The sequence below is a fragment of the Mus musculus genome, chromosome 2, assembly GCF_000001635.26.
Source record: "Mus musculus strain C57BL/6J chromosome 2, GRCm38.p6 C57BL/6J".
Classification (NCBI taxonomy): domain Eukaryota; kingdom Metazoa; phylum Chordata; class Mammalia; order Rodentia; family Muridae; genus Mus; species Mus musculus.
The window spans coordinates 10,541,208-10,568,317 of NC_000068.7; the positions used below are offsets into that span (position 1 = coordinate 10,541,208).

At 42.7% G+C, this 27,110-nt stretch overlaps 1 protein-coding gene across 12 annotated transcripts in view; it reads left to right on the forward strand.

The window, feature by feature from the left end:
* The window catches only part of Sfmbt2 (Scm-like with four mbt domains 2), a 224,814-nt gene that overhangs the window by 170,768 nt on the left and 26,936 nt on the right, over window positions 1-27,110 (forward strand). For all 12 annotated transcript variants that reach the window (XM_006497491.4, XM_006497498.4, XM_006497490.4 and 9 more), the window contains 4 exons: window positions 1,726-1,839; window positions 6,224-6,266; window positions 15,012-15,085; window positions 16,361-16,503. In XM_006497491.4, the coding sequence (XP_006497554.1) occupies window positions 1,726-1,839; window positions 6,224-6,266; window positions 15,012-15,085; window positions 16,361-16,503 (374 nt within the window). The remainder of the gene's footprint in view (window positions 1-1,725; window positions 1,840-6,223; window positions 6,267-15,011; window positions 15,086-16,360; window positions 16,504-27,110) is intronic.

The following is a 27,110-nucleotide window of genomic DNA, read 5'->3' on the forward strand; positions in this document are numbered from 1 at the left end:
TCATTGGGAGATGGGAACTTAGGGATCTGCCTGTTTCTGCCTCCCTCAAACTGAGATGACAAACATGTGCCATGCTGCCTGGTTTAAAAACAAAGCCAAACAAAAGCAACAAGCACACAGACATAAGGCTTTGGGATTTGTGATTGCAAAGCAAGCGCTTCATTGACTGACCCATCTCCCTCCAAAATGGTTTTTATTCACCAGTTTATTGACTTAGTAGTAATTTGAGAGCTTTTGCTTACTAAAGTGCACACTCAGTTTTCACCATATTTTCCTAAGGATGGAGAAGGAAGGTCATGGTGCAGTTGGCACTGCTTTGTGTTGGGGACTTGGTGTTTGGCTTGTTGCCATTTGGGGGAGGCAGGTCAGGGGAGGATCTGATTGAAAATTCTGTAGGTACTGTGTGATAACGTGGATATCTGATGAGGGATACAGGGATTTTTATCTTAAATATCATTGAAGACAATGAGGCTAAGTAGATTCAAAGGGCCACTAGCTGTTAATAGACCTCTTATCTTTTCTTTTGGTTCTTTGAGAATTTGTCCATCGAAATGTTGTTTTGTTTTGTTTTGTTTTGTTTTGTTGAGAACTATTGGTTCCTTGTGGAATTTCCTTCTGCTAACTAGTGGGATGCTGTCCACCTTTGTTCTCTCTGTAGCTCAGGGTGCTCGATGCTTCAGCTCTCATTGTAGGTTTTTCATCTTTTCTCAACATTTCCCAGCTGTGATGATGGTTTGCCACAGGGCACAGTTGCAATTACGAAACAGGATGTGGTGTTAGAAGTTTTTCATGAATAAAAGAAGATTTCTTTATAGAAAAGTGTTTTGTGTGACATAGCATCTCTCGGTCAAACCGAGCTGAAAATGAATGAGTCTAGGGCCTGGGTGGTGGGTCAGTTGGTAAGGCAGGCATTTGCCACAAAGGCACAAAAACCTTTGTTCCATCCCCCCAAAAGAACCTGAGTGTCGTGGTATGTGCATATGGCAAAGCAGAGACAGTTGGGTCCCTGAATTGAGATACACTGGCCAGCCAACCTAGCCTGCTTAGGATTTTAGGGTCAGAGACCCTATCTCAAAAACTAAGGTGTGTGTGGTGGTGGAATGACCTAGGAGGTTGACCTCTAGTTTCCACACAGTGCACTCATACCTGCACATATATGCACTGCACATACACAAACACATACATGTATATACACATATACAAAATGGAAGTGCTCCAGTCAAAGCTGAGAGGCAAATCTCTCAGCAGATTGCCTTACCTCTCAGTTCCTAAATAGTACAATCCCCGTGGTTGTAGCTTTTGGCTGTAATGTTTGCTTTTATTTCGTTAACAGTTACTCTTTGCTTGGTGTAGAACGAATTCTCCCGTGCTGGTTTACAAGCTGTAGCACATGTCTTTAATTTCATAGCTACTCTTAGGAAAGGGGACATCTGGTCCCTTTTTGAACATATCTGGCTCTGATCCAGTTTTTCCTAGCATCCTCTCCCTCCTCATTTTTAAGCTGACATATATGTTTCCTCCAAACTTCGATTTTATTCGAGCTATCTTAGATTCTCTAAATATTTTGTACCCGTTTTAAGACTATAGACTCTCTAAGCCATCCCTTATACTGTTATCAATTTGTAAACCATTCCCAGAAGTGTATTTCTCAGTCTTGGGGATGTTGTGCTGTATCGTGTGTGTGTTTCTTCCTGATACCCATCACGTTGGTTTCTCCCCATGTAGGTCTGGAGACCCCAATGCCAGATATCATCGTGGACATGGACTCCATGGATATCTTCCCTGTGGGCTGGTGTGAGGCCAATTCTTACCCTCTGACCACACCATATAAAGCATCCTGTAAGTGTTTCCCAGTGGAAAGAGATTTGATAAACACCTCGTGTGCATGCTCACAGTGACTGAACGGGCTATTGGGTACGGGAGGTTGTGACACTAAGGGTTTCAGGTGTTCTGAGGCATGCCTGTATTGGTGCCTCAATTGTTCCTTAAATGCTGACATCAGATGGACATTTGGACATCCTTCTAGGTGACAGTAAGGGGGCAATCACAGTGCGATCCATTGTTTTCATTGAGAAAGCTTAGGTTAGACATCATGAGGTTGTTGTTGTTATTGTTTTCTTTTCTCTGTTTTTTGAGAAAGGGTCTCACTGTGTAGGCCCTTGTCGGGCTCTTGCTGACTTCTGTCTTCCAAATGCTGGGACTGAAGGCATGGGCTGACATGATGTTTTTCTATTATTATTTTATGGGGGACTCTAGCTCTTTTCATGTAGTTTCCTCTAAAAGAATCCACAGAGCCAGAGAATCAGCTCAGTAGGTGACTATTGCTGTGCATGTATGAGGACCAAACTCCCCACAGCCAGATAAGAAGCTAGGCATGCCTCTACCTGCCGGCAACTCCAGCATTAGCAATCGGAGATAGGTAGATCCCAGGAGCTTGCTTGCTGGCCAGCCAGCCTAGCAGAATAGGCGAGCTTCAGGTTCAGTGAGAGATGTTGGTATAAAACAAAATGTGGGGAGGAATAGAGGCAGGCACTTGATGTCTTGTTCTGGCCTACACATACACATGTGCTCTGGCACCACACACACATCCCCCAAACAGAAATCAAGGAATCAAACGTGATCTCAGCAATTTACTGACCTAAATGCTCTTAGCATCAATGACTAACCATAACTGAGCAATGTTTAAATTTAACAATATAGGACCTCATATTTTTTGATGCCCCCAATACCAAATTATATCATTTCTGCTAACTTACCAACACGACAGGTCCTCAGTCCATAACCAGATATCTCGAATCAGACATCTTGGGGGTGGAGACTCAACAACCTCTGTTTTCCTAAGCTCCCTCCATGGAGCATGCGAAGAACATCCATGCCTGCAGTTTCAGACTTGGACACAGGTCTGTTACTAACCACTTACCTCATGTTATGTAGTTAAATTACAACACATCGCATCCATATACACAAAGCAGCCATACCATGACGCTGTAGGTCCTTCCTCCTGGAAACTCCATGGCTTAAGAATCTTCAGACCAAGTGTATCTTTGCATTGATTTCTTCTTACTACTTAAATAGTATGAGTCCTTAAAGATAACAGGCCTCACGTTTTGTTAAAGACATGATTGATATTTGACTTAAGGGAGAGGGCTCAGTGGTGAAGCCCTTCCCTGCAAGCATGAAGACCCGAGTTCGGATCCCAGAACCTATGGAAAGCCAGATTCAGTGGTGTAGGCTTGTAATCCCAGTGTTTCTGTGATGAGGTGGGGGGTGGAGACAGGGGAATACCCAGGAGCTCACAGGCCAGCAGCAAGGTGTTAGTAGCAGTGAAGAGGAGACCCTATCTCAATAAGGCAGATAGAAATAAGAACTGACATTTGACATTGTCCTCTGATTTCCACATGTGTGAATACACACACACACACACACACACACACACACACACACACACACACCGCACACTTTTTCTAAAAGCTCCTTTTTAAAGAGATGGTAATTGTAGTGTTATCCTTAGAGAGCGCTTGGGTCAGCCTTACTTCCTCCTAGCGCCCTGTTCTGTACTTTACTTCTGGGCATCCTTAGGTCTCTGCTGTAAATAAAGTTTCTTCAGAGGTGGTTTCTCTTCTTTGATGCCCACAGATTTAAGAGCATCCTTGGCATTCACTTGGAGAAGTCTAGAACTTCCCCTATTCCTGACTGGCGGCTGTGTTGTCTTAACAGGTTAAAAATATGGCTCCTTGTAAATGGGTGATAGGAAGAGTGTTCCTGAGGTCATAATAATTATTCCACCCTCGAGTTTTTGGACATGACTAACTAGATCGTGTGGACTGCATGATGTCTTCCCTGGGGTCCATTACAGCCTTGTTTTTACTATCCCTTAGACAAAGCCTCTTGCCACACAGCCTTCCATCCCTTCCTTCCTACAGACAGGAGAAACTGCAAAGTCTTCCAGTTCCTATGGAGAAAAGTCACATGTTGGTTAAAGTGAATGCAGTATTTTGTTTCCTAAGTTAAGTTTAGTATGGTAAGGTCCTAATAACCACAGCCACCACTTAGAAGTTAGGAGTCCTTCCTAATTTGGGGGCATAGTCAAGCCCTTTGTATGCATGTTCTTTTTCAAAATTTCATGCATGTATGTACTGCATGTTGAGTTTATTACCTCTTTATCCCATCTTCCCTTCATTCTTGCCTTGCCTTCCCACTGCCCTGTTTGTTTCCCTAGTTCATTTCTACTTTTGTCTGATATATGCATACATGGTTTCATGTAACTATAAAATCTATAAAGTACAAACGAGAGAAAACAAATAGCATTGTCTTCTAAAGATGGGCTTCATTCACTTAATATGATCATGTCCAGCTGCACACAGCTTTCTGAAAACAATAACAAGTTTATTCTTCTTTATGGCTGGAAAAAGTTCTATTTGGTTTCTATGCCTCCTGTTCCTTACCTGTTCCCCCACTGATGGACAGCTAGGTTACTTCCATATCTTAGCTATTGAAAACCTAATGCACTAAACCGTGATGTGAGCATGCTAGCACTTTCTCAGTTTTGCATTTTGCTCCCAAGTCTGCTGTCCTTAGTTTCTTACCGTGGCATTGCACAACCAACAGAAACTGTTGTACACCTTTTTTTCCACATTGGAGCCTATAGAAGTTTATTCTTTGTATTGCAGTGACTAATTATGAGTGACAGTCTATTGAGTTTTCCTCACATCAGGTTTTACAGTTAGTCTTCTTGAAGATTTATTTTAAATGTGTGTGTCTGTATGTATCTATGTGTGAACAGGCATACATGTGAGTGACCATGTCTTCAGCTCCTCTGTTAGTATTTATTTCCAATAAATGTTTATCACCTGGATAAAAAGGTAGACCACAGCTTTGTCTGCTAGCAGTCTTGACTCAGATAACTCTGTATCTGCTAACATGAACATTTTCCCCCCAAGACAGTCTCACAGTATAGCTTTGACTGTTCTGGATCTCACTCTGTAGGACCAGACTGGGCTCAAACTCACAGAGATCCACCTGCCTCTGGCTCCCTAGTTCTGGGATTAAAGGTGTGCACCACACTTCCCAGCTTAGCACTTGTTTATGCGAATCTAATTTCTACAACTATTAGTGTTGGGTAGGATAACAGTTCAAGAGTTACTGAACTCTTTTTACAGAACGATGTGTGCTTAAGACATGAATGCAAGAACTGGAATTGGGTAGATGCTCAGTGGTTACGGTTGTATACTATTTTTGTAGAGACCCTAATCCTCTGATTGGTACCCAGGGCTCACATTATACAGCTGGAAACCACCTGGACCTCCAGCTCCAGGGGATCTGACAGCCTTGGCTGGACTCACATACACATAGCCACACTTAGACACACTGCATAGTGAAAAATAAAACAAGTCTTTAAAGATATTACAGAGAGTGTTCTTACCCCCCCTATCATTATTTGCTGGTTTTATTTGAAGGTTTGAGCGGATACATTGCTAGCTGTCTCTTCTCTTTCAATGAGGCTGACTTGGAGCTGTATTATCTTAGCAGTATATTCCACCTTATCAGAATTTCTGTGGAGTTTGCTACAATTGATCTTAATGTGTGTTTATGTGCAGTGTAATGTGTGCTCTCTTTATCTTCCTTTTGAAAAAGTACCCTTTAAAATAAAACAACCATTGTAGTGATAAGATTATATAGACGTACTTACATCTTTTTCTTGTTTGATAAAATCACATCTATTTTATGCTAGGAGATGCTATGTATATTTGTTGTTTGACTTCGACAGCTTTTTCGTTTTAAGAATGAACACAAGGATTTATCTTAATAAAAAATAATAATGACTTTGCCATAAAGACTGTCTTCATTATTTAGTGGCTTAAGAGACATATTAGAATGGTCCCTGTCCTATTCAGTAGTAATGCAGGCCTGGGGAAGCAGGTCTGATGAGAGAGTATGTACCTAGGTAGATACTTTCTCCACCTATTTAGCATCCCTGGAAGCCTGGCTCAGTCCCAGAACTACTTAGGCTGGGTGTAGTGGAGCACCCATGTAATCCCAACACTCTGAAGGTAGATCCTGGAGGATCAGGCATACAAGGTTGTCTTCACCTACATATCCAGTTCTAGGCTGCATGAGACCCCACCTCTAAATAAATCAAACAGGTTATACTTTTACACTAGGCCATTTAAAAAGGATTAAACTTACTAACAGTGTCCTATTCTTTTTCTTTTCCCATTTACAGCCAAAAGCAAGAGAAAGACTGTCCATTTCAAGATGGAAAAACAGTATGTATTTCCCCCACTTCATTTTCTTCTCATTAAGTGCATGGTTAGCTACAAAGGGCCTGAGAGGTTTTCTTGGGGCATCAGCTAGCGAGCAGCTTACCAGCTCTGGGACGGCTGTTCCTCCTGGTGCAGTCATGACGTGCAGAATTCAGAGCCCACTCTCAAAGCCTTCTACAGACCCATGGTTATTTCTCATTTTTATTTTCACATGGATGGACATGACTGCGTCTGGTGCTGAGTCTCTGTGGCCCTGTGTGACAAGTGTAGTTCACAGATGGGTGATCTGTTTTGCTGACACCTGGAGGCAAAAGTCCTCAGTGTCATCTCCAGTGCCCAGACACCCATCTGGCTGAACTTGAGCAGTGGCTTTTGTCCTTCATGTCTTTTTTTTTTTTTCCATTTTTTATTAGGTATTTAACTCATTTACATTTCCAATGCTATACCAAAAGTCCCCCATATCCACCCACCCCCACTCCCCTGCCCACCCACTCCCCCTTTTTGGCCCTGGTATTCCCCTGTACTGGGGCATATAAAGTTTGCAAGTCCAATGGGCCTCTCTTTCCAGTGATGGCCGACTAGGCCATCTTTTGATATATATGCAGCTAGAGTCAAGAGCTCCGGGGTACTGGTTAGCTCATAATGTTGTTCCACCTATAGGGTTGCAGATCCCTTTAGCTCCTTGGCTACTTTCTCTAGCTCCTCCATTGGGAGCCCTATGATCCATCCATTAGCTGACTGTGAGCATCCACTTCTGTGTTTGCTGGGCCCCGGCATAGTCTCACAAGAGACAGCTACATCTGCGTCCTTTCAATAAAATCTTGCTAGTGTATGCAATGGTGTCAGCGTTTGGATGCTGATTATGGGGTGGATCCCTGGCTATGGCAGTCTCTACATGGTCCATCCTTTCATCTCAGCTCCAAACTCCGTCTCTGTAACTCCTTCCATGGGTGTTTTGTTCCCAAATCTAAGGAGGGGCATAGTGTACACACTTCAGTCTTCATTCTCCTTGAGTTTCATGTGTTTAGCAAATTATATCTTATATCTTGGGTATCCTAGGTTTGGGGCTAATATCCACTTATCAGTGAATACATATTGTGTGAGTTTCTTTGTGAATGTGTTACCTCACTCAGGATGATGCCCTCCAGGTCCATCCATTTGGCTAGGAATTTCATAAATTCATTCTTTTTAATAGCTGAGTAGTACTCCATTGTGTAGATGTACCACATTTTCTGTATCCATTCCTCTGTTGAGGGGCATCTAGGTTCTTTCCAGCTTCTGGCTATTATAAATAAGGCTGCTATGAACATAGTGGAGCATGTGTCCTTCTTACCTGTTGGGGCATCTTCTGGATATATGCCCAGGAGAGGTATTGCTGGATCCTCCGGTAGTACTATGTCCAGATTTCTGAGGAACCGCCAGACTGATTTCCAGAGTGGTTGTACAAGCCTGCACTCCCACCAACAATGGAGGAGTGTTCCTCTTTCTCCACATCCTCGCCAGCATCTGCTGTCACCTGAATTTTTGATCTTAGCCATTCTGACTGGTGTGAGGTGGAATCTCAGGGTTGTTTTGATTTGCATTTCCCTGATGATTAAGGATGTTGAACATTTTTTCAAGTGCTTCTCTGCCATTCGGTATTCCTCAGGTGAGAATTCTTTGTTCAGTTCTGAGCCCCATTTTTTAATGGGGTTATTTGATTTTCTGAAGTCCACCTTCTTGAGTTCTTTATATATGTTGGATATTAGTCCCCTATCTGATTTAGGATAGGTAAAGATCCTTTCCCAATCTGTTGGTGGTCTTTTTGTCTTATTGACGGTGTCTTTTGCCTTGCAGAAACTTTGGAGTTTCATTAGGTCCCATTTGTCGATTCTTGATCTTACAGCACAAGCCATTGCTGTTCTGTTCAGGAATTTTTCCCCTGTGCCCATATCTTCAAGGCTTTTCCCCAGTTTCTCCTCTATAAGTTTCAGTGTCTCTGGTTTTATGTGAAGTTCCTTGATCCACTTAGATTTGACCTTAGTACAAGGAGATAAGTATGGATCGATTCGCATTCTTCTACACGATAACAACCAGTTGTGCCAGCACCAATTGTTGAAAATGCTGTCTTTCTTCCACTGGATGGTTTTAGCTCCCTTGTCGAAGATCAAGTGACCATAGGTGTGTGGGTTCATTTCTGGATCTTCAATTCTATTCCATTGGTCTACTTGTCTGTCTCTATACCAGTACCATGCAGTTTTTATCACAATTGCTCTGTAGTAAAGCTTTAGGTCTGGCATGGTGATTCCGCCAGAAGTTCTTTTATCCTTGAGAAGACTTTTTGCTATCCTAGGTTTTTTGTTATTCCAGACAAATTTGCAAATTGCTCCTTCCAATTCGTTGAAGAATTGAGTTGGAATTTTGATGGGGATTGCATTGAATCTGTAGATTGCTTTTGGCAAGATAGCCATTTTTACAATGTTGATCCTGCCAATCCATGAGCATGGGAGATCTTTCCATCTTCTGAGATCTTCTTTAATTTCTTTCTTCAGAGATTTGAAGTTTTTATCATACAGATCTTTCACCTCCTTAGTTAGAGTCACGCCAAGATATTTTATATTATTTGTGACTATTGAGAAGGGTGTTGTTTCCCTAATTTCTTTCTCAGCCTGTTTATTCTTTGTATAGAGAAAGGCCATTGACTTGTTTGAGTTTATTTTATATCCAGCTACTTCACCGAAGCTGTTTATCAGGTTTAGGAGTTCTCTGGTAGAATTTTTAGGGTCACTTATATATACTATCATATCATCTGCAAAAAGTGATATTTTGACTTCCTCTTTTCCAATTTGTATCCCCTTGATCTCCTTTTGTTGTCGAATTGCTCTGGCTAATACTTCAAGTACTATGTTGAAAAGGTAGGGAGAAAGTGGGCAGCCTTGTCTAGTCCCTGATTTTAGTGGGATTGCTTCCAGCTTCTCTCCATTTACTTTGATGTTGGCTACTGGTTTGCTGTAGATTGCTTTTATCATGTTTAGGTATGGGCCTTGAATTCCTGATCTTTCCAAAACTTTTATCATGAATGGGTGTTGGATCTTGTCAAATGCTTTTTCTGCATCTAACGAGATGATCATGTGGTTTTTGTCTTTGAGTTTGTTTATATAATGGATTACATTGATGGATTTTCGTATATTAAACCATCCCTGCATCCCTGGAATAAAACCTACTTGGTCAGGATGGATGATTGCTTTAATGTGTTCTTGGATTTGGTTAGCGAGAATTTTATTGAGGATTTTTGCATCGATATTCATAAGAGAAATTGGTCTGAAGTTCTCTATCTTTGTTGGATCTTTCTGTGGTTTAGGTATCAGAGTAATAGTGGCTTCATAAAATGAGTTGGGTAGAGTACCTTCTACTTCTATTTTGTGAAATAGTTTGTGCAGAATTGGAATTAGATCTTCTTTGAAGGTCTGATAGAACTCTGCACTAAACCCATCTGGTCCTGGGCTTTTTTTGGTTGGGAGACTATTAATAACTGCTTCTATTTCTTTAGGTGATATGGGACTGTTTAGATGGTCAACTTGATCCTGATTCAACTTTGGTACCTGGTATCTGTCCAGAAATTTGTCCATTTCGTCCAGGTTTTCCAGTTTTGTTGAGTATAGCCTTTTGTAGAAGGATCTGATGGTGTTTTGGATTTCTTCAGGATCTGTTGTTATGTCTCCCTTTTCATTTCTGATTTTGTTAATTAGGATTTTGTCCCTGTGCCCTTTAGTGAGTCTAGCTAAGGGTTTATCTATCTTGTTGATTTTCTCAAAGAACCAACTCCTCGTTTGGTTAATTCTTTGAATAGTTCTTCTTGTTTCCACTTGGTTGATTTCACCCCTGAGTTTGATTATTTCCTGCCGTCTACTCCTCTTGGGTGAATTTGCTTCCTTTTTTTCTAGGGCTTTTAGATGTGTTGTCAAGCTGCTAGTATGTGCTGTCTCCCATTTCTTCTTGGAGGCACTCAGCGCTATGAGTTTCCCTCTTAGAAATGCTTTCATTGTGTCCCATAGGTTTGGGTACGTTGTGGCTTCATTTTCATTAAACTCTAAAAAGTCTTTAATTTCTTTCTTTATTCCTTCCTTGACCAAGCTATCATTGAGAAGAGTGTTATTCAGTTTCCACGTGAATGTTGGCTTTCCATTATTTATGTTGTTATTGAAGATCAGTCTTAGGCCATGGTGGTCTGATAGGATACATGGGACAATTTCAATATTTTTGTATCTATTGAGACCTGTTTTGTGACCAATTATATGGTCAATTTTGGAGAAGGTCCCGTGAGGTGCTGAGAAGACGGTATATCCTTTTGTTTTAGGATAAAATGTTCTGTAGATATCTGTCAGGTCCATTTGTTTCATAACTTCTGTTAGTTTCACTGTGTCCCTGTTTAGTTTCTGTTTCCACGATCTGTCCTTTGAAGAAAGTGGTGTGTTGAAGTCTCCCACTATTATTGTGTGAGGTGCAATGTATGCTTTGAGCTTTACTAAAGTGTCTCTAATGAATGTGGCTGCCCTTGCATTTGGTGCGTAGATATTCAGAATTGAGAGTTCCTCTTGGAGGATTTTACCTTTGATGAGTATGAAGTGTCCCTCCTTGTCTTTTTTGATAACTTTGGGTTGGAAGTCGATTTTATCCGATATTAAAATGGCTACTCCAGCTTGTTTCTTCAGTCCATTTGCTTGGAAAATTGTTTTCCAGCCTTTCACTCTGAGGTAGTGTCTGTCTTTTTCCCTGAGATGGGTTTCCTGTAAGCAGAAGAATGTTGGGTCCTGTTTGTGTAGCCAGTCTGTTAGTCTATGTCTTTTTATTGGGGAATTGAGTCCATTGATATTAAGAGATATTAAGGAAAAGTAATTGTTGCTCCCTTTTATTTTTGTTGTTAGAGTTGGCATTCTGTTCTTGTGGCTGTCTTCTTTTTGGTTTGTTGAATGATTACTTTCTTGGTTGTTCTAGGGCGTGATTTCCGTCCTTGTATTGCTTCTTTTCTGTTATTATCCTTTGAAGGGCTGGATTCGTGGAAAGATATTGTGTGAACTTGGTTTTGTCGTGGAATACTTTGGTTTCTCCATCTATGGTAATTGAGAGTTTGGCCGGGTATAGTAGCCTGGGCTGGCATTTGTGTTCTCTTAGTGTCTGTATAACATCTGTCCAGGCTCTTCTGGCTTTCATAGTCTCTGGTGAAAAGTCTGGTGTAATTCTGATAGGCCTTCCTTTATATGTTACTTGACCTTTCTCCCTTACTGCTTTTAATATTCTATCTTTATTTAGTGCATTTGTTGTTCTGATTATTATGTGTCGGGAGGAATTTCTTTTCTGGTCCAGTCTATTTGGAGTTCTGTATGCTTCTTGTATGATCATGGGCATCTCTTTTTTTATGTTTGGGAAGTTTTCTTCTATTATTTTGTTGAAGATATTAGCTGGCCCTTTAAGTTGAAAATCTTCATTCTCATCAATTCCTATTATCCGTAGGTTTGGTCTTCTCATTGTGTCCTGGATTACCTGGATGTTTTGAGTTAGGATCCTTTTGCATTTTGTATTTTCTTTGACTGTTGTGTCGATGTTCTCTATGGAATCTTCTGCACCTGAGATTCTCTCTTCCATTTCTTGTATTCTGTTGCTGATGCTCGCATCTATGGTTCCAGATCTCTTTCCTAGGGTTTCTATCTCCAGCGTTGCCTCGCTTTGGGTTTTCTTTATTGTGTCTACTTCCCCTTTTAGTTCTAGTATGGTTTTGTTCATTTCCATCACCTGTTTGGCTGTGTTTTCCTGCTTTTCTTTAAGAGCCTGTAACTCTTTAGCAGTGCTCTCCTGTAAATCTTTAAGTGACTTATGAAAGTCCTTCTTGATGTCCTCTATCATCATCATGAGAAATGTTTTTAAATCTGGGTCTAGATTTTCGGTTGTGTTGGGGTGCCCAGGACTAGGTGGGGTGGGAGTGCTGCGTTCTGATGATGGTGAGTGGTCTTGATTTCTGCTAGTAGGATTCTTACGTTTGCCTTTCGCCATCTGGTAATCTCTGAAGCTAGCTGTTTTAGTTGTCACTGTTAAGAGCTTGTTCTTCAGGTGACTCTGTTAGCCTCTATGAGCAGACCTGGAGGGTAGCACTCTCCTTAGTTTCAGTGGGCAGAGTATTCTCTGCAGGCAAGCTCTCTTCTTGCAAGGCAGGTACCCAGATATCTGGTGTTCGAACCAGACTCCTGGCAGAAGTTGTGTTCCACTCACTAGAGGTCTTAGGATCACGTGTGGAATCCTGTGTGGGCCCTTGCGGGTGTCAGGCGACTCAGCTGGCAAGGTAGCCGGGGCTCGAGTGGAGTGGAAGGGGTTTGTGCCCCAGATCAAGCCCGGGTAGCCTGCTTCCCTATGTACCGCAGTCTCAAGTTCCACGCGATTGGATTGGGGTAGGCGCTGTGTTCCACTCACCAGAGGTCTTAGGGTCCCGTGGGGAGTCCCGTGTGGGCCCTTGCGGGTGTTGGGCAAGACTCTGCTGTCAAGGTAGCCCGGGGCTCGAGTCTCGAGTCGAGCGGAAGGGACTTGTGCCCCAGATCAGGCCCGGGTAGCCTGCTTCCCTATGTACCGCAGTCTCGAGTTCCGCGCGATTGGATTGGGGCAGGCACTGTGATCCACTCACCAGAGGTCTTAGGGTCCCGTGGGGAGTCCTGTGTAGACCCTTGCGGGTGTTGGGCAAGACTCTGCTGGCAAGGTAGCCCGGGGCTCGAGTCACGAGTCGAGCGGAAGGGACTTGTGCCCCAGATCAGGCCCGGGTAGCCTGCTTCCCTATGTACCGCAGTCTCAAGTTCCGCGCGATTGGATTGGGGCAGGCACTGTGATCCACTCACCAGAGGTCTTAGGGTCCCGTGGGGAGTCCCGTGTGGACCCTTGCGGGTGTTGGGCAAGACTCTGCTGTCAAGGTAGCCCGGGGCTCGAGTCTCGAGTCGAGCGGAAGGGACTTGTGCCCCAGATCAGGCCCGGGTAGCCTGCTTCCCTATGTACCGCAGTCTCGAGTTCCGCGCGATTGGATTGGGGCAGGCACTGTGATCCACTCACCAGAGGTCTTAGGGTCCCGTGGGGAGTCCTGTGTGGACCCTTGCGGGTGTTGGGCAAGACTCTGCTGGCAAGGTAGCCCGGGGCTCGAGTCACGAGTCGAGCGGAAGGGACTTGTGCCCCAGATCAGGCCCGGGTAGCCTGCTTCCCTATGTACCGCAGTCTCGAGTTCCGCGCGATTGGATTGGGGCAGGCACTGTGATCCACTCACCAGAGGTCTTAGGGTCCCGTGGGGAGTCCCGTGTGGACCCTTGCGGGTGTTGGGCAAGACTCTGCTGGCAAGGTAGCCCGGGGCTCGAGTCTCGAGTCGAGCGGAAGGGCTGTCCTTCATGTCTTAACATTCTCATTTAAAAACAATAAATATTGAGGTTTTTTTTTTTAATACCAAATTTGGTTTCAAGTGTAAAAAAAATGTTGCCTTTCCTTTTTGATGTAGATATAGGTTGCAGTTTGATGGGGGGGGGGAATGGAGGTTTTAGGTTAAAGTGTTGTACATGAGGGCAGGATGTGTTTGAAAAGTTGGAGCTTCTGGTGAGCCTTTTGCACATTATAAAATATTTAAAACACATCCAAATGTTCCTTCCATCTGAAGGGATTGTGTTTTCTTAAGGAAACAAAAACATATGGTAGTAAAGCTAACTGAAAACAGCACCTTTGTGTGCATTCAGGCTTAAATCTAAATAAAAGAAATGAAACAGATACTTGAGGCAGTCACTGAATGAGGATAATGACTTGGGGTGTTTTATGTAGTCATCCCGGACCACCACGGGGCAGGCTTGTGTCCTAACTCCAGTTTATCTATGTAGCATGATGTAGTTAGATCAGCAGTAAGCTCTTGTTAGTGAGTCCTAGCTTGCAGTTCAAGGATTAATGATTCTCACACCTCATACAGATTGCTGGGCCCCATGAGCATGATTTCTGGTTTAGGATATCTGGGGTTTAATCTGAGAATCTGTTTCCCTACATATTCCAGCTGATGCCAGTTCTGTAGGCTTAAGAAACCACAGTTTAATATCCACTGCTCGAGAGGGTGCAGCCCTCCCCCATCTTAAGATATCTGTTGATGGTTTATTTGATATTTGGGTCAAATTTCAAAAACTGCAGTTGCTATTCGGCTACCCCAGGTGAACACCTGTGAGTCCCAGATTTCCTATATTCTCCTTACACCACTCTTTAAAAACTTAGATTTATCTATGGACTTTTTACCTGACCTCTAAAAGAACAAGCCAGAATTAAAGTTCCAACAATCATCAGTTTAAAGTTCTTCCTCGTAGCCATCTTTTTAGTATATTTGTGTCTCACAGAGGCATAGATTAAAGATGTCCAGAGTCACCTGAAGGTTGTTTTAATTAGACAATTGCAGTGGAGAAGTCTGACATTAATTATATGTCAGTTGAATCTAGAATGTAATTGAAGACATTATTCCAAGTTCAGAAGAAACTCATTGGTCCAGTATGGCCACTCAGAGGCCTGTGTGCCTAGGCTTGTTAGGGTCATCAAGTGGATTTGAACACAAAATGACCTCCTTATTTGGCTGACTGAGGCTATTTTTGTACAATTGGCCTACCTTGTAAAGGCTTTGTCTTGAATTCCTGGCATACTAATTTTAAATATGAAGAGTCCTCAGTGTGCCAATTCTTTCTTCTTAAGCCTGTGCCCTTAATAGTTGATTTTCTTTATCCACAGATTATTATCCCCAGTGCCTATTGAGAAAATACCTCATGAGCTTTGCTTGCTGCCGCCGCAGATGGACAGTCCAGGTAAATACTCCTCATGAAAGACGCCATCTCTTCCACTGCATCGTTGTGACGGCAGACGTGTGTGGCTATAGTCTCTGCTTCTCAACTTTGAGCCCATTTTCCTTCCTTCCTTTCTGATGCTACACATTCACAGACAGACATTTAAAAAGAACTTTTTTGAAGCTAAAGTTGTACTTCATCTTTACTACTGCTTGGTCAGGGTCTGTTCTTGTAATCTTCAAGAAAAGAACGGGTTTGATATTTGGCCATTGTAAATCAGATTAGCATCCTGCATCCCTGACCCTGGTAAAGAAAAGGAAAACATGGAGAACTGGTATTGGCCATTCCTTTCTTGTTATTTAATCACAGTTCCACGTGACTTTTGGAGTCATGGTCTTGCTAGGTAGCCCAGGCTAGCCTTGACTTCTCAATCCTCGTGCCTCGGCCTATCTAGTACTAGGATTTCAAGTGTGTGTCACTGTCTCTGGCTTATCTATTGGCTCCATTGCCCCAGTGACTTACATATATCCACTCTTGATTTACTCATGCTAACCTCAGTCTGATTGTGAACAATATATTCGTCAACACATTAAGCCTTGCATCCTTGTGAGACAGAGTCGTGAGCTACCATTGGACATCAAATGTAACTATAAATATGTCTGCATAAACTGGAATAGCTAAAATCTCTATTCTATAAATAGATTAGATGAACATTTAACTAAACGTCTGGGTAATGCTACCAAATATTATAAGTAAATTCAGTTTGTGAGGTTAATTTTCTTCTTTCTTGTATAGAACTTATTTTTTTTAAAAACTACACCAGTTTATAGTCTACTGCAGTAATATTATTCTTTTTGTACATTCAATATAAAATTCATACTTCCTACTTACTGGCTATTAAGTTTAAGAAAGATGCCTTTCTGAACTGTTAAATTGCCTTCAAACAAATACTAATGTTTTTGAAGGAATCTCACTGGTTCAGAGAGTAGGGCCCTTAGCCCAAAGAGGGACAATAATCTGTATTCATAAACACCAAGAAATGTTACTTAAACCAGAGCTGGTTGTGCACACCTGTTACTCCAGCACCTGCGATGCCATAGCAGAAGAGCTGTGAGTTCCACACCATCTGGGATGTAGAGTTAGAGACCCAACATACCCTGCCGGATGAGTACATTCAAAGGATAGGAGTTCAAGCCATGTGAGGGTAATTTTCTCTTCATCATACCGGCAATATGGAAAAGTCTAGCAATATCTAGTTAGCAATCCTCAGGATCTCACTGTACCGTTCTATTCCAGTCGGAGCCATCAATGCCAAGTACTGCTGCCCACAGCTGTTCGTCAACCACCGGTGTTTCTCAGGCCCATTCCTGAACAAAGGAAGGATTTCAGAGCTACCTCAGTCAGTGGGGCCTGGCATGTGTGTGCTGGTGCTCAAAGAGGTAAGGGTGTCTGAACTGCTTTAATGGGGGAGCCTTACATCGTGTTCCGTTTCCAAAGCAGATGTTCAGTCCCTCAACTCAATTCAGTTTACTTCACTTTCAGCAAAGCACATCTCAACTCTGGGGATGGAACACTAGAGATTTCAAGGTGTCAAGTGACATCCCTACCCATGCAAGACTCATGATCTAATCAATATGCTTTTCCCCCACATGAGTTAGGGAGATATGTTATAATAGACTTCAATCAAGACAGGAGAATGAATATATGTATTCATCACTCAGTGCTAGATTGTTTAAGTTTTTCAAGGAAGAAGCTACCTTGGGCAAACAAGAGGGCATTATAAACTGACTGGCATCTTTTCTTTTCCATTTCCCTTTTTGCCTTTTAAAGAAAGGTTTTCATATATACCAGGCTGCCCTTGAATTCCCTGTCTATTCAACAATGACCTAGAATTCTTCCGCCCCTCCCTCTTCCACCCAAATTTGGCAATTACATTGTACACCAACACCCAAGTTTTTAATGTAGTGATGGTATTTCACCCAGGGCTTCCTGGATGCTAAGCAAACATTCAGTCAACCGAGATATACCTCCAGCACAACTGCTATCTTTGCTGTCTTCCTCTACAATGCCTGCCTGGTGCCTGCACTCAAACAGTAATGATACTCTGCCTGTTCTCTGTATGCTCATGAGGCTTGTGTTGTGGCTTGGTCCAGGCAAAGCCTAGGCCACTCATCACCTGGAAGTTACTTCCCATTTCCTTCCTGTTTGTGGAGGTGACCTAGAGTAGAGGCTAACCTGATGGATGTAAGTGGACATTGGAGGTTCTTCTACTGCACTGGCTGGCCCAGCTACAGGTGGTATCTGGTGACCCCACTTTGGACTCTTCTAGTTATGTTCTGCTCTTGCCCTGCACAGCAGAGTCTCTTCAGGGTCTCTCTTAAGAAAAAGGACACCAGTATGACTTATTATTACTTCTATGCCATGCTGGTTGCTTTTTTAAAACAAAATTCAGTGGCTACACAATCCGCCTCCCCACTGACCCACTGTTTATGAGGTAGCTTCTAAGAGCCAGGCACTATCTGAAATATTGCATCAAAATCCAGTCCTGTTAGGCTTTTGTCTGTCTGAGTTTCCATTCAGCTGTGAGGAAATTATGTGATTCAAAGCTAGATAAACATAGGGATGGGCTAAAGAGAGGGGGGAGCACAGTAGTCTGAGAGCAGAGGGCAAGGGGGAGAGGACACAACTATGGCAGGTGACATTTGGCTTGGCAGAGATGAGTAAGTACCATCTCAATTGCACAGCATGAGCTGGCATTCAGGGACGATGCTGGCAAATGGGTCAGGCCTGGCTGGAAAAGAGGATGCTAGGCTGTTCCTAGGTGTAAAGATGTGTAAAAGGGTGTGTTGTATTTTAAGAGCAAAACCCAAGAGGCTCTGGGGTTGCCTGGTGTTTCATTGTCAGGTGGAACCAAAGAGCTCAGGGGGAGCTGTGTGCAGGTGATTTTCTTTGCTATTCTGAGCAGTTTGGACTGTTGAGGATTTCTCAGAGTGACATCTTCATCTCTCTCTCTCTCTCTCTCTCTCTCTCTCTCTCTCTCTCTCTCCCTCTCTCTCTCTCTCTCTCTCTCTCTCTCTGTGTGTGTGTGTGTGTGTGTGTGTGTGTGTGTGTGTGTGTGTGTGTGTGTGTGTGATATACATGTGCTTTCCCACTCTGTGGGGGAATGCACCTGTGTATTGAGGCCAGAGGCCATTTTTTTAAAAGATTTATTTACTTTATGTATGTGAGTACACTATAGCTGTCTTCAGACACCCCAGAAGAGGGCATCAGATCCCATTACAGATGGTTGTGAGCCACCATGTGGTTGTTGGGAATTGAAGTTGGAACCTCTGAAAGAGCAGTCAGCGCTCATAACCGCTGTGCCATCTCCCCAGCCCCCAGAGGCCAATTCTGTGTGTTTCCTTAAGTCATTCTCCACTTTACTTTTTGAGACTACATCTCTAGAATTGGTCTAAACCACATTGATTCACATCATCTGGCTGGCTAGAATCAGGAAATCTGCTTATCTGTTTGTCTCTACTATCCCAGCTCTTGGGTTATAATGTCAGCATGCCCAGTACCGCCCCCACCCCATCCCCTCTCTCTGTCTGTGTCCTTTATTTTAATGAGTGCTTTGGGTTTCGAACATATACCAGTATACTTGTGTAGCAAGCAATTTATTGGGTAAACCAGCTACCTACCTTTTTTGTTTAAATACCATTTTTCCTAAAGAGAAACGTTATCAAAGCAGTTGGAGGAGGTTTGATTTTCCAGGCCATTGGTTGTCAAAACCTTCTGCATACTTAGAAACAAATCTGTATTGAGGGACTGTAAAGCATTTAGGAGAAACCTGTGAAACATGAACAGATCTACGGTGCTTATTCATTTAGGAGCATTTGACGGGTTGCCTATTTCTTAGTCAAATAGGCTGTTTCAAGTCACAATCTTGAGTGAACTGCTTGTTAAGGGGGAAGATAGGCAGGCGGAGGGATATGAGCAAGTGAATTCCCGGAGCCATGACGGGGCATGCACAGATGCTGTGGAGTAGGGTAGGTGTTTCGTGAGGCTGCAGGGGAGTGAAATAGTCACGTGCTTCAGAGAGGGAAAACATGTGGCGACCTAGAGCATCAGTGAGCTGGTGAGGGTGGGGGGTGGGTGTGGGGGAGGAGCAGGACTGCTGCTTATAGATACTCAGGTCTCAGGACCTCCAAGGATGGACACAGTAAGTACAGGCCTAACTGTCAGTCCCAGTCCTCCACCAGCAGCAGTCGAAGGTCATGCATCTGCTTGTCTGCTTGTTTGTTTTTGAGAAGAGTCTGATATCTCTCCAGCTGGCTTTAAGCTCCCTGCATAGCTGAGGATGACTTGGGACTTTTGCTCTTCCTGCCTCTGTCTCCCCAAGGCTGGGATTACAGCCTATACCACCATGTATAGTTTATGTGCTGCTGAGAATCAGACCCAGGGTTTGTCCGTGCTAGGACTGAGCTCTGTCTCCATCTCTGAAGCTACGTCTTACAAACAGCTTTTCTGAATATAGCTTAGCCTTAGGTCTGATAACCAGAGTATTCACCCTGTTCCTACCCAGTGACAAATTGATTCTAAAAATGACAAATTTCTAGAGAGAAATGGTGATTGCAAGCTGGGACAGTTTATTCGGTAATGCTTCAGTATTATTTAGGTTAGGAAGTAGGATCACTGGTTAAATATGACCGGATAAATTGGCACAGAAGATAGATCCCTACACACAGGAATCGTGGTTCAAAAATAAATCCAGACGTGGCTAGATGGCTCAGCGGTTAAGCGTGCTGGCTGCTCTTCCAGAGGTCCTGAGTTCAATTCCCAACAACCACATGGTGACTCACAACCATCTGTAATCTGGATCCAATACCTTCTTCTGGTGTGTCTGAAGACAGTGACAGTGTGCTCACATACATGAAACAAACAAACAAACAAACAAATAAATCTTTTTTTAAAAAGATGTTTACTTCAAAAAATAAATCCAGGCAAAAATAGGTAAGAATTTCCATTTCAATATAAGGTAAGAATTACTATCCCTTGGTCTGACAGGGCTATCTAAGCATTGATTGGACTGTGGCTGACTAAGGTGGCCTAGGTCCTTTGCCTGTATTTGCCTGGTATTGACTGACAAGTTGGGGTCACCAAACCTTACAAAGGCAAAGTGAGTGATTCCATTGTTTTGCTGGTGCCTGCGAGCCTGCGAGCCTGTTCTCAATGACTGGTTCTGGTTGCTAACACAAGACTCTCCAGTATCTGCCAGCTACCTTAACCAACAACACGACCTTGCCTTCCGACTCTCTTTAGCTATTTTACTTGACGAAATGATTTTATTTAAGTCAAAGGTTGTTATTCACAATCATTGTCTGATAGATTGCCGGCCACCAAATTTAAAAGCCTAGCCAGAAGCAGTTTTCTGATGACAAAAGTTGGGTTCTGCTGATGGTTAAGAACATGTGCAGCAAGATGGAGGGAAAACAAATAAATAAACAAACAAATAAAGAGCAAGAGCTTCAGTTCTGGGAGTGCAAGAAAAATGTGAGTTCCACCAAACCAATATTCATGCTAATGTTCTTCCTTTGGTGGCAGAGCCACTGCATGGCTTCTGATTTCATTTTGCTTAAAGAGAACAAGGGAATTGAAGCAGAGACAGAGCGTGCCGCTTTTCCGAGCCATCGGCAGTATTGGAAAATTCAACACTTATTTGTATCTTCAGAAAATGTGAAATGGGAGTTGTTTTCTTTCTGTCTGGTCTGCTATATGTAGATAGTGTCTGTAGGTGGATGGAGAGCTGCTGTTTGGAAAGGCTTGCTGCAGGCTGCGGAGAGGAGTCTCGAGATATATGTGAGGGGCTTCTCTATGCTACAGAGAAGAAAGTATCTAGAAAATGGTAGCTAAAGCCTGCATCAGCTTGCTTTCTGGATATTGAACTTGAGCGGGCTCAAGTTGGACTTTGTAGAGATTCAGAGAGGCAGTCCCCCAGAGTCCATTCCTGCCTGAATGTGACTTCAAAGATGGTGTTGAGAGAAGATACTTTTAAATAAGCTGGAACTAGAGTCCATTCAACTTTGCATATCCCCTAAAAGTAAACTCAAGATGGCACATCACCTGAAGAAAGCCTTGACTTTCTGAGGTTAAGGACCAAGTCAAGTCCTCTGGCACTTCTGGGCCATTTTATGGGCACCACAAAATTTTCAGGGACAGATAATAGTTGGACCATCCTATGAATCTGGTTACCTGTTACATTTGGTTTATATGGCATGATGATACTGGAGGTGTGGGTCCATGCTCATATTAAATGGAGAGCCAGCTATATCTCAGGGACATGAAACTAGAGCAGCAGAATGTCTCCTCTGCTGAGCCATGCCAGTTGTGGGATGAGTACCTCAAATTCTCATGGTGACTTGGGACTGGACAGGCCAGGAGCTGCTGGCAGAAGTGACTCTGAAAACACTCAGTGTGGTGAATAATTGCACCTTTGTCATTAAAGAGACTCTCCAGGTTGTGAAGGTAGAATCCCAGCGTGATTCCTGGAGGTTGGGAAACGTCTGTGTTTTCCTTTAGAAGTCATTTGGCTCAGAATATCCACCAAGCTGTAACCCTTGTGTTTAACAAAAAAAAGAAGCATGCCATTTCAAATGGGGAATCCCTAGGAGTCCCCTTCTGTGTTCTCCACATCATTTTGGATGTATTCAGCTGCCTGTCATTCTGTGATCACATAAGCTCTGCAGAGGTGTGACCTCTCTTTGGCAGCCTGAACTCTAGAGATAAAGAAGAAACTTAAAGGGAAAACTGACACATATTGTAAATATTCTACTGGAACTTAAAATATCACAGTCTGCTTTCCCCCTCTCTTCTTTCTGCTACCTAATTCTTAGGAGAAAAGGTCCCGAATCCTGTACCTGCAGGAACCTTTTGGATATTGTGATCCTCTGTTAGTGTATCACTCCCTCAGATATGATGAGCCTCTGTGAGCGTATGCTTCCTTGCTGTGTGATTTTCTTTGCCAGTGGGTTCAGGTTGCCTGAAATGTGATTAGATTCGTAGGCATGACTGTTGTCAAGAGACTAAGTGTGGTAATATACATTGGATCCACCAAGATGGGCATCCTCTTTCTGATCTAAGAAATAAAGATATACTCCACGCTGTCCTAGATAACCTGCTCAGTTATCTACAAATCCCACTGGGCATCCTGTCTCCTTATCTGCCTATCTATCATCTGTTTGTGTATCATCTTTCTTATAGTATCTAACTTCTATATCATTTGATCTATTTGTCTATCCTACCGTGTGTTATCTATATCTTTAATCTGTCTTTGCTATCACCTGTCAACCTGTTCATCTATCCATTTATCCAGCTATCATCCAGCTGCATTATGCTTATGATGCCTATCTTTCTTACCATCTGTCTTCTTCCTCCTTGTCTATCCCTAGCTCTCTATTATCTATCATCATCACCATGTATCTATTATGTATTTCTAGCTACTTATGTATACCTATCCACCTACCTATCCGTCATCTATCAAGGTATTTGTCTACCATCTCTTACTGTCATTATCATCTATCAAATACTTATGTCTATCTTATGATTTACTGTTTCTCTCTCCATCCCCAGTGTGTGAAGAAAAATAGCAGTCTACTTGTGGAGCTGATGGAATGAGCATGGCCGTTAATTCATGTCCATCAGTGGAACAGAGAGAAATTACAATTAAAGTGACAGGGATAGCTTTATATTATTGAATACTTTTTATTAGTGTCTGTTAAATGATAATGGACATTATTGTGATATTTTATATCTATATTTAATGTATTTTGATGCTACATATCCCTGACTATGTCCAAGTAGTCTATCTCCCTTTTTACTGATGCCTTCCTCTTTTCAACTACTCTCTTCTACTTTAAATTTTTTAACCCATGAATTAGGCTTACTTATAGTAATGTGGGTGAGAGGTAGTTTACAGGGTCATGGGCAACTTACCCATGGCTGTACCACTGAAGAAAATGGTTCTTTTCCCAGCAACCCTTAACTAACCCACAAATCCTCAGAGAGGGCCAGGGCCTCTCATTTTCACCCTCTGATCCATAATGGAACATTCTGGTCCTAATCGTATTCAGGTGTCATTTAGGCAATTATAGCTGCTAAATGTTAACAAATGCAAAGACTTTGTCATTCCCCAAAGACAGGATTCTACAACAGTACCCTTTTCTCTAATTCTTAGATTCTTTCTGCCCCCCTAACATAGTATTATTGAGCCTTGTAAAACATTCTAATAGAAGTCTCATTGGGCGCTAACTGTTAAACACTCTCTTACTCTCAGCACCTCTCATGAGTCTCTTTAGCAATGACTTTTCCCAATAGCACCTGACAGAGGAAAGGCTTTGTTGGACAGAACCTGACTTAGTCACCCATCAGAATCAAAGGCAGTGTCATACATGCCTTTTGACAGTACTTCTGCTGGAAGTTAATGTTGAGCATCCATCCATTAAGAGTAGATTTGGGTGAGCTTTTCCAGGATAATGCACACACAACAGCTTGTGATATGGACATCTGTTGGATGCCTGGAACACAACTAAAGAAAAGTGCAAGCTGTTTCTGTGGCTCTCTATATTGTTTGCCCATATAGAGGACACAGTACACTCACTGAACTTTCTAATTTTACTGTAGAGAAGGACATTGTAGCAATGATGATTTAAAATCAAAGCTATTTCGTTCTTGGACCGCCATTTACCTCATTATATGGGCTCAGAAAAAAATTCTTTGAATAAATTGGTCATTAATTTTCAGTGAACTTTTTTCTGGGTCCATATTTAAGTTTACTGAACAACATCTTTTAAAGAATCTATCAGACATCTGCAACTTCCAGTCATAGCTCTAGCTACAGAGACTATAGTAACATGATGCCCCTGCTTTCAAACAGTACAGTGATCAGTTAGAGTGCTGACCATCATTGAAGGAAAGTGGTGTTGTGTGGCAGGTGCTCAAAGGATGTTTCTATGGAGGGATTTTTGGAAGGAAGACATGAGAGAGCAAAAGCATGAGCTATCTGGATATTGCCATATCCTGTTACTATAGCATAGCGGAGACCATTGACATATTAAAAGAAGAAAAATATTTGGACTCAGAGTTGCTGCCGTTCCAGTCATGATCCAGTTGGTCCAGTTGCTTTGGCGTCGTTGGTGAGGTGGCCCATCATGGCAGGGAGCAAGCACAAGACAGCTCTTCACCTCAGTGATTCAAAGTGATAAAGAGAAAGAAGACAGACTGGGATCCCTTCATTCGGTCCATGTCATTCCAGGACATGCTCCTAGTGACCTAACATTTATATGACCTCTCAGTACTGGCGAGCACTGGGGACCAACCCTTTAACACCTAAGCCTTTTGGGGCCCTACAGAGCCAACTCATTGCAAGATGATTCTCTGCAGTTGCCAGATCCAGCAGGAAAAATGTAAGCAGGGGAATAGCAGGGTCAGCAGCTGTCCCTGCGGGGTCACAGAGCCTGCATTATGTGTGACAGTAGCTTAGGGGAAATGACCAGATTAGTGTTAAGTGCTCCATATGCAAATGGAGAATGTCATCTTGTCCAAAGTCCTGTAGTCTTAAAGAGATCTAACTGAGGTTTGATCCCAGGTGAAAGAGGCCACGGCTTTTCTGTGGTACCCATTGGAGAGGAGCTTGCTGATGGAACATGTTCTCATCATACCAAACCCCAAGGGATGCCTGTGCTTTGTGGTGTGGATTTTCAAGAGGAGTTGCTCAGACAGACCATGGTTGATGGTCTCCTTAGCTGAGGGAGGGACTCACGCTTATTTCTGACCTCTTATGGAAAACATACTCAGCGAATTGTATTTTGATAGTTTGCAAGGCAAAGCCATTTGAGTTAACTCTGCCCAGCGATAACAGCTAACTAAGAACTTAGTCTCATTTGTGTGTTTATATGTATAGTGCATATATGTATATGCATGTTTGCATGTGTGCTGGCTTACATGTGGAAACCTAAGGTTGATATCAGCAATCTTCTATTGGTTCTCCTGCCTTATTCATGAACGCAGTACCTCTCAGTCAAACCCTTATCATAAGGCTAGTCTGGCCAGCCAGGTCGCCCTGGGATCCTCTTTTCTCTCTTACGAGGCTGGGATCATAGGTGGGCCACTACACGGAGCTGACATTTATGTGGATTCTGAAGATCCAAAGTCTGGTCTTTACACCACCTGGCCAACACTTTAACCACTGAGCAATCACCCCAGCCCCCTAGCCCCTGCCCAGCTCTGTTTATGGGGCGTCTGTATTTTCTTTGGCAATCATGGGCACAGCCACTGTGCATATCAGCACTCTAACATTTTAGAGAGACCTTGTTGAATTTGAAGACAAATGGGTTGGTATTGAAAAAAGCCACAAGAAAGAAAAAAATTCAATATCGGATGCTCTTTCAAATTTAATTGCTGCTTGTTTCCAGGCTGAAATGGACTCTGGAAGGCATGTTCTGGTTCCAGTCATAGTCACAAAATGCATTCTGATGTGCAGCAAATGACACCGTAGCTCTGGGGTTTTCTCCGCTAGTCACAATGAAAAGATCCAATGAAAATGTTATTGCTTTATGATAACTACTTACGTGCTACTACAGCCAGCCCTAATTAGATTTATTTGTAAGCTCGGTTTCTTAACTTGTACTGACAGCCAATAGAAAAATCAGATGATTGTTTTAATGCAGATAACAAAATGTCCTACAACTGTCTGCGTTGCCTTCTTCCATTTAGTCCCTGGGTTCAAATGTCCCTCTTGTTGGGGATAGTCAGCGCCCTCGGAACAAAGTATGACCTGGGACAAAGTGCATTGCTATAGTAACTGTATAATAAAATTTGTTTCTTTTTGGGGGGTGTTGTAAATTGTATGTTTGCATACATGTATGGAAGATGTATGCACATATATGTGTGAGTGCATGTGCTGGCATACAAAAGTCACCTCTGTGTATCTTCCTCTGTCATCTTATCTTTTGAGACTGAGTCCAAGACCTGGAACCTGAAACTCACCATTTTGGCTAGACTGGTTGGCAAAGCAGTTCCTGGGATCTGCCTGCCTTTGCCTTCCTAGTGCTGGGCTTATGGGTGCCCGCCACCACAGTTGACTCTACAGGTTCTGGGACTCAAACACTGATCCTCATATTGGTGTGACAGGCATTCTCTAATGCAGCCACATCCCTCTCCACACACAGTATATAAAATGAGAGTTCAATCCCTTTAAGTAATATGAGAAAGCTTCATGTTTTTAAAGGTCCTTAGGGTGTATCCATCCTGGTTGATAGTTTTCTGAGGCAGTCACCACATTAATTATTTTCTTGGACTTCACACTTGACAACGGGTGTGTTATTTGAAGAAATATGATACTGGATGGTGTTAAGTGATACAGACTACTGCTTACCACACATATCCAAGAACTCTGTCAAATTAAATGTTCATAAGTCGAGCCCTTATCAGCTTCCAGGAACTCATTACACTCCTTACAGGTATCTGAAGTATTTGGAGTGTTTGGTTCAAACCCATGCTTCATTGGTTACATAAAAGAAAGTACAAGATTGACTTTCATATTTAATTAGTTGCATTTCAGGGGGATGTGCACATGGATACAGATGTTTTGTGGATGGTAGAAGAGGGTGCTGGATCCCTTGGAGTGGAAATTGCAAGTAGTTGTGAGCTGCTAGATATGGGTTCTGGGGAACAAGCAGAGGTCCTCTTCAGGAGCAGTACTTACTGTGGACCACAGAGCCATCTCTCCAGACCTACCATGGGTCTTTCAAAACAGAATATAAATCTCTGGACCCAACTGAAGAGTATTTCCGTTGGAGAATAATAAACTGAAGAGCTTTTGAGCATCAGGCACCCCGTCTAGCTGTTTCTGTTTTCCTAGCCATCATGGCTGGGTTTTATGTTTCTTAGATAGCAGAGTTAGTTCCCTGTCGCCCAGCAGAGAATTTTATCACACTTCATCAGAAACTGCCAAACTTAATGAAAACCTCTTGTCAAGAGTGGTCAACACATCCTTGTTAAATTCAACAGG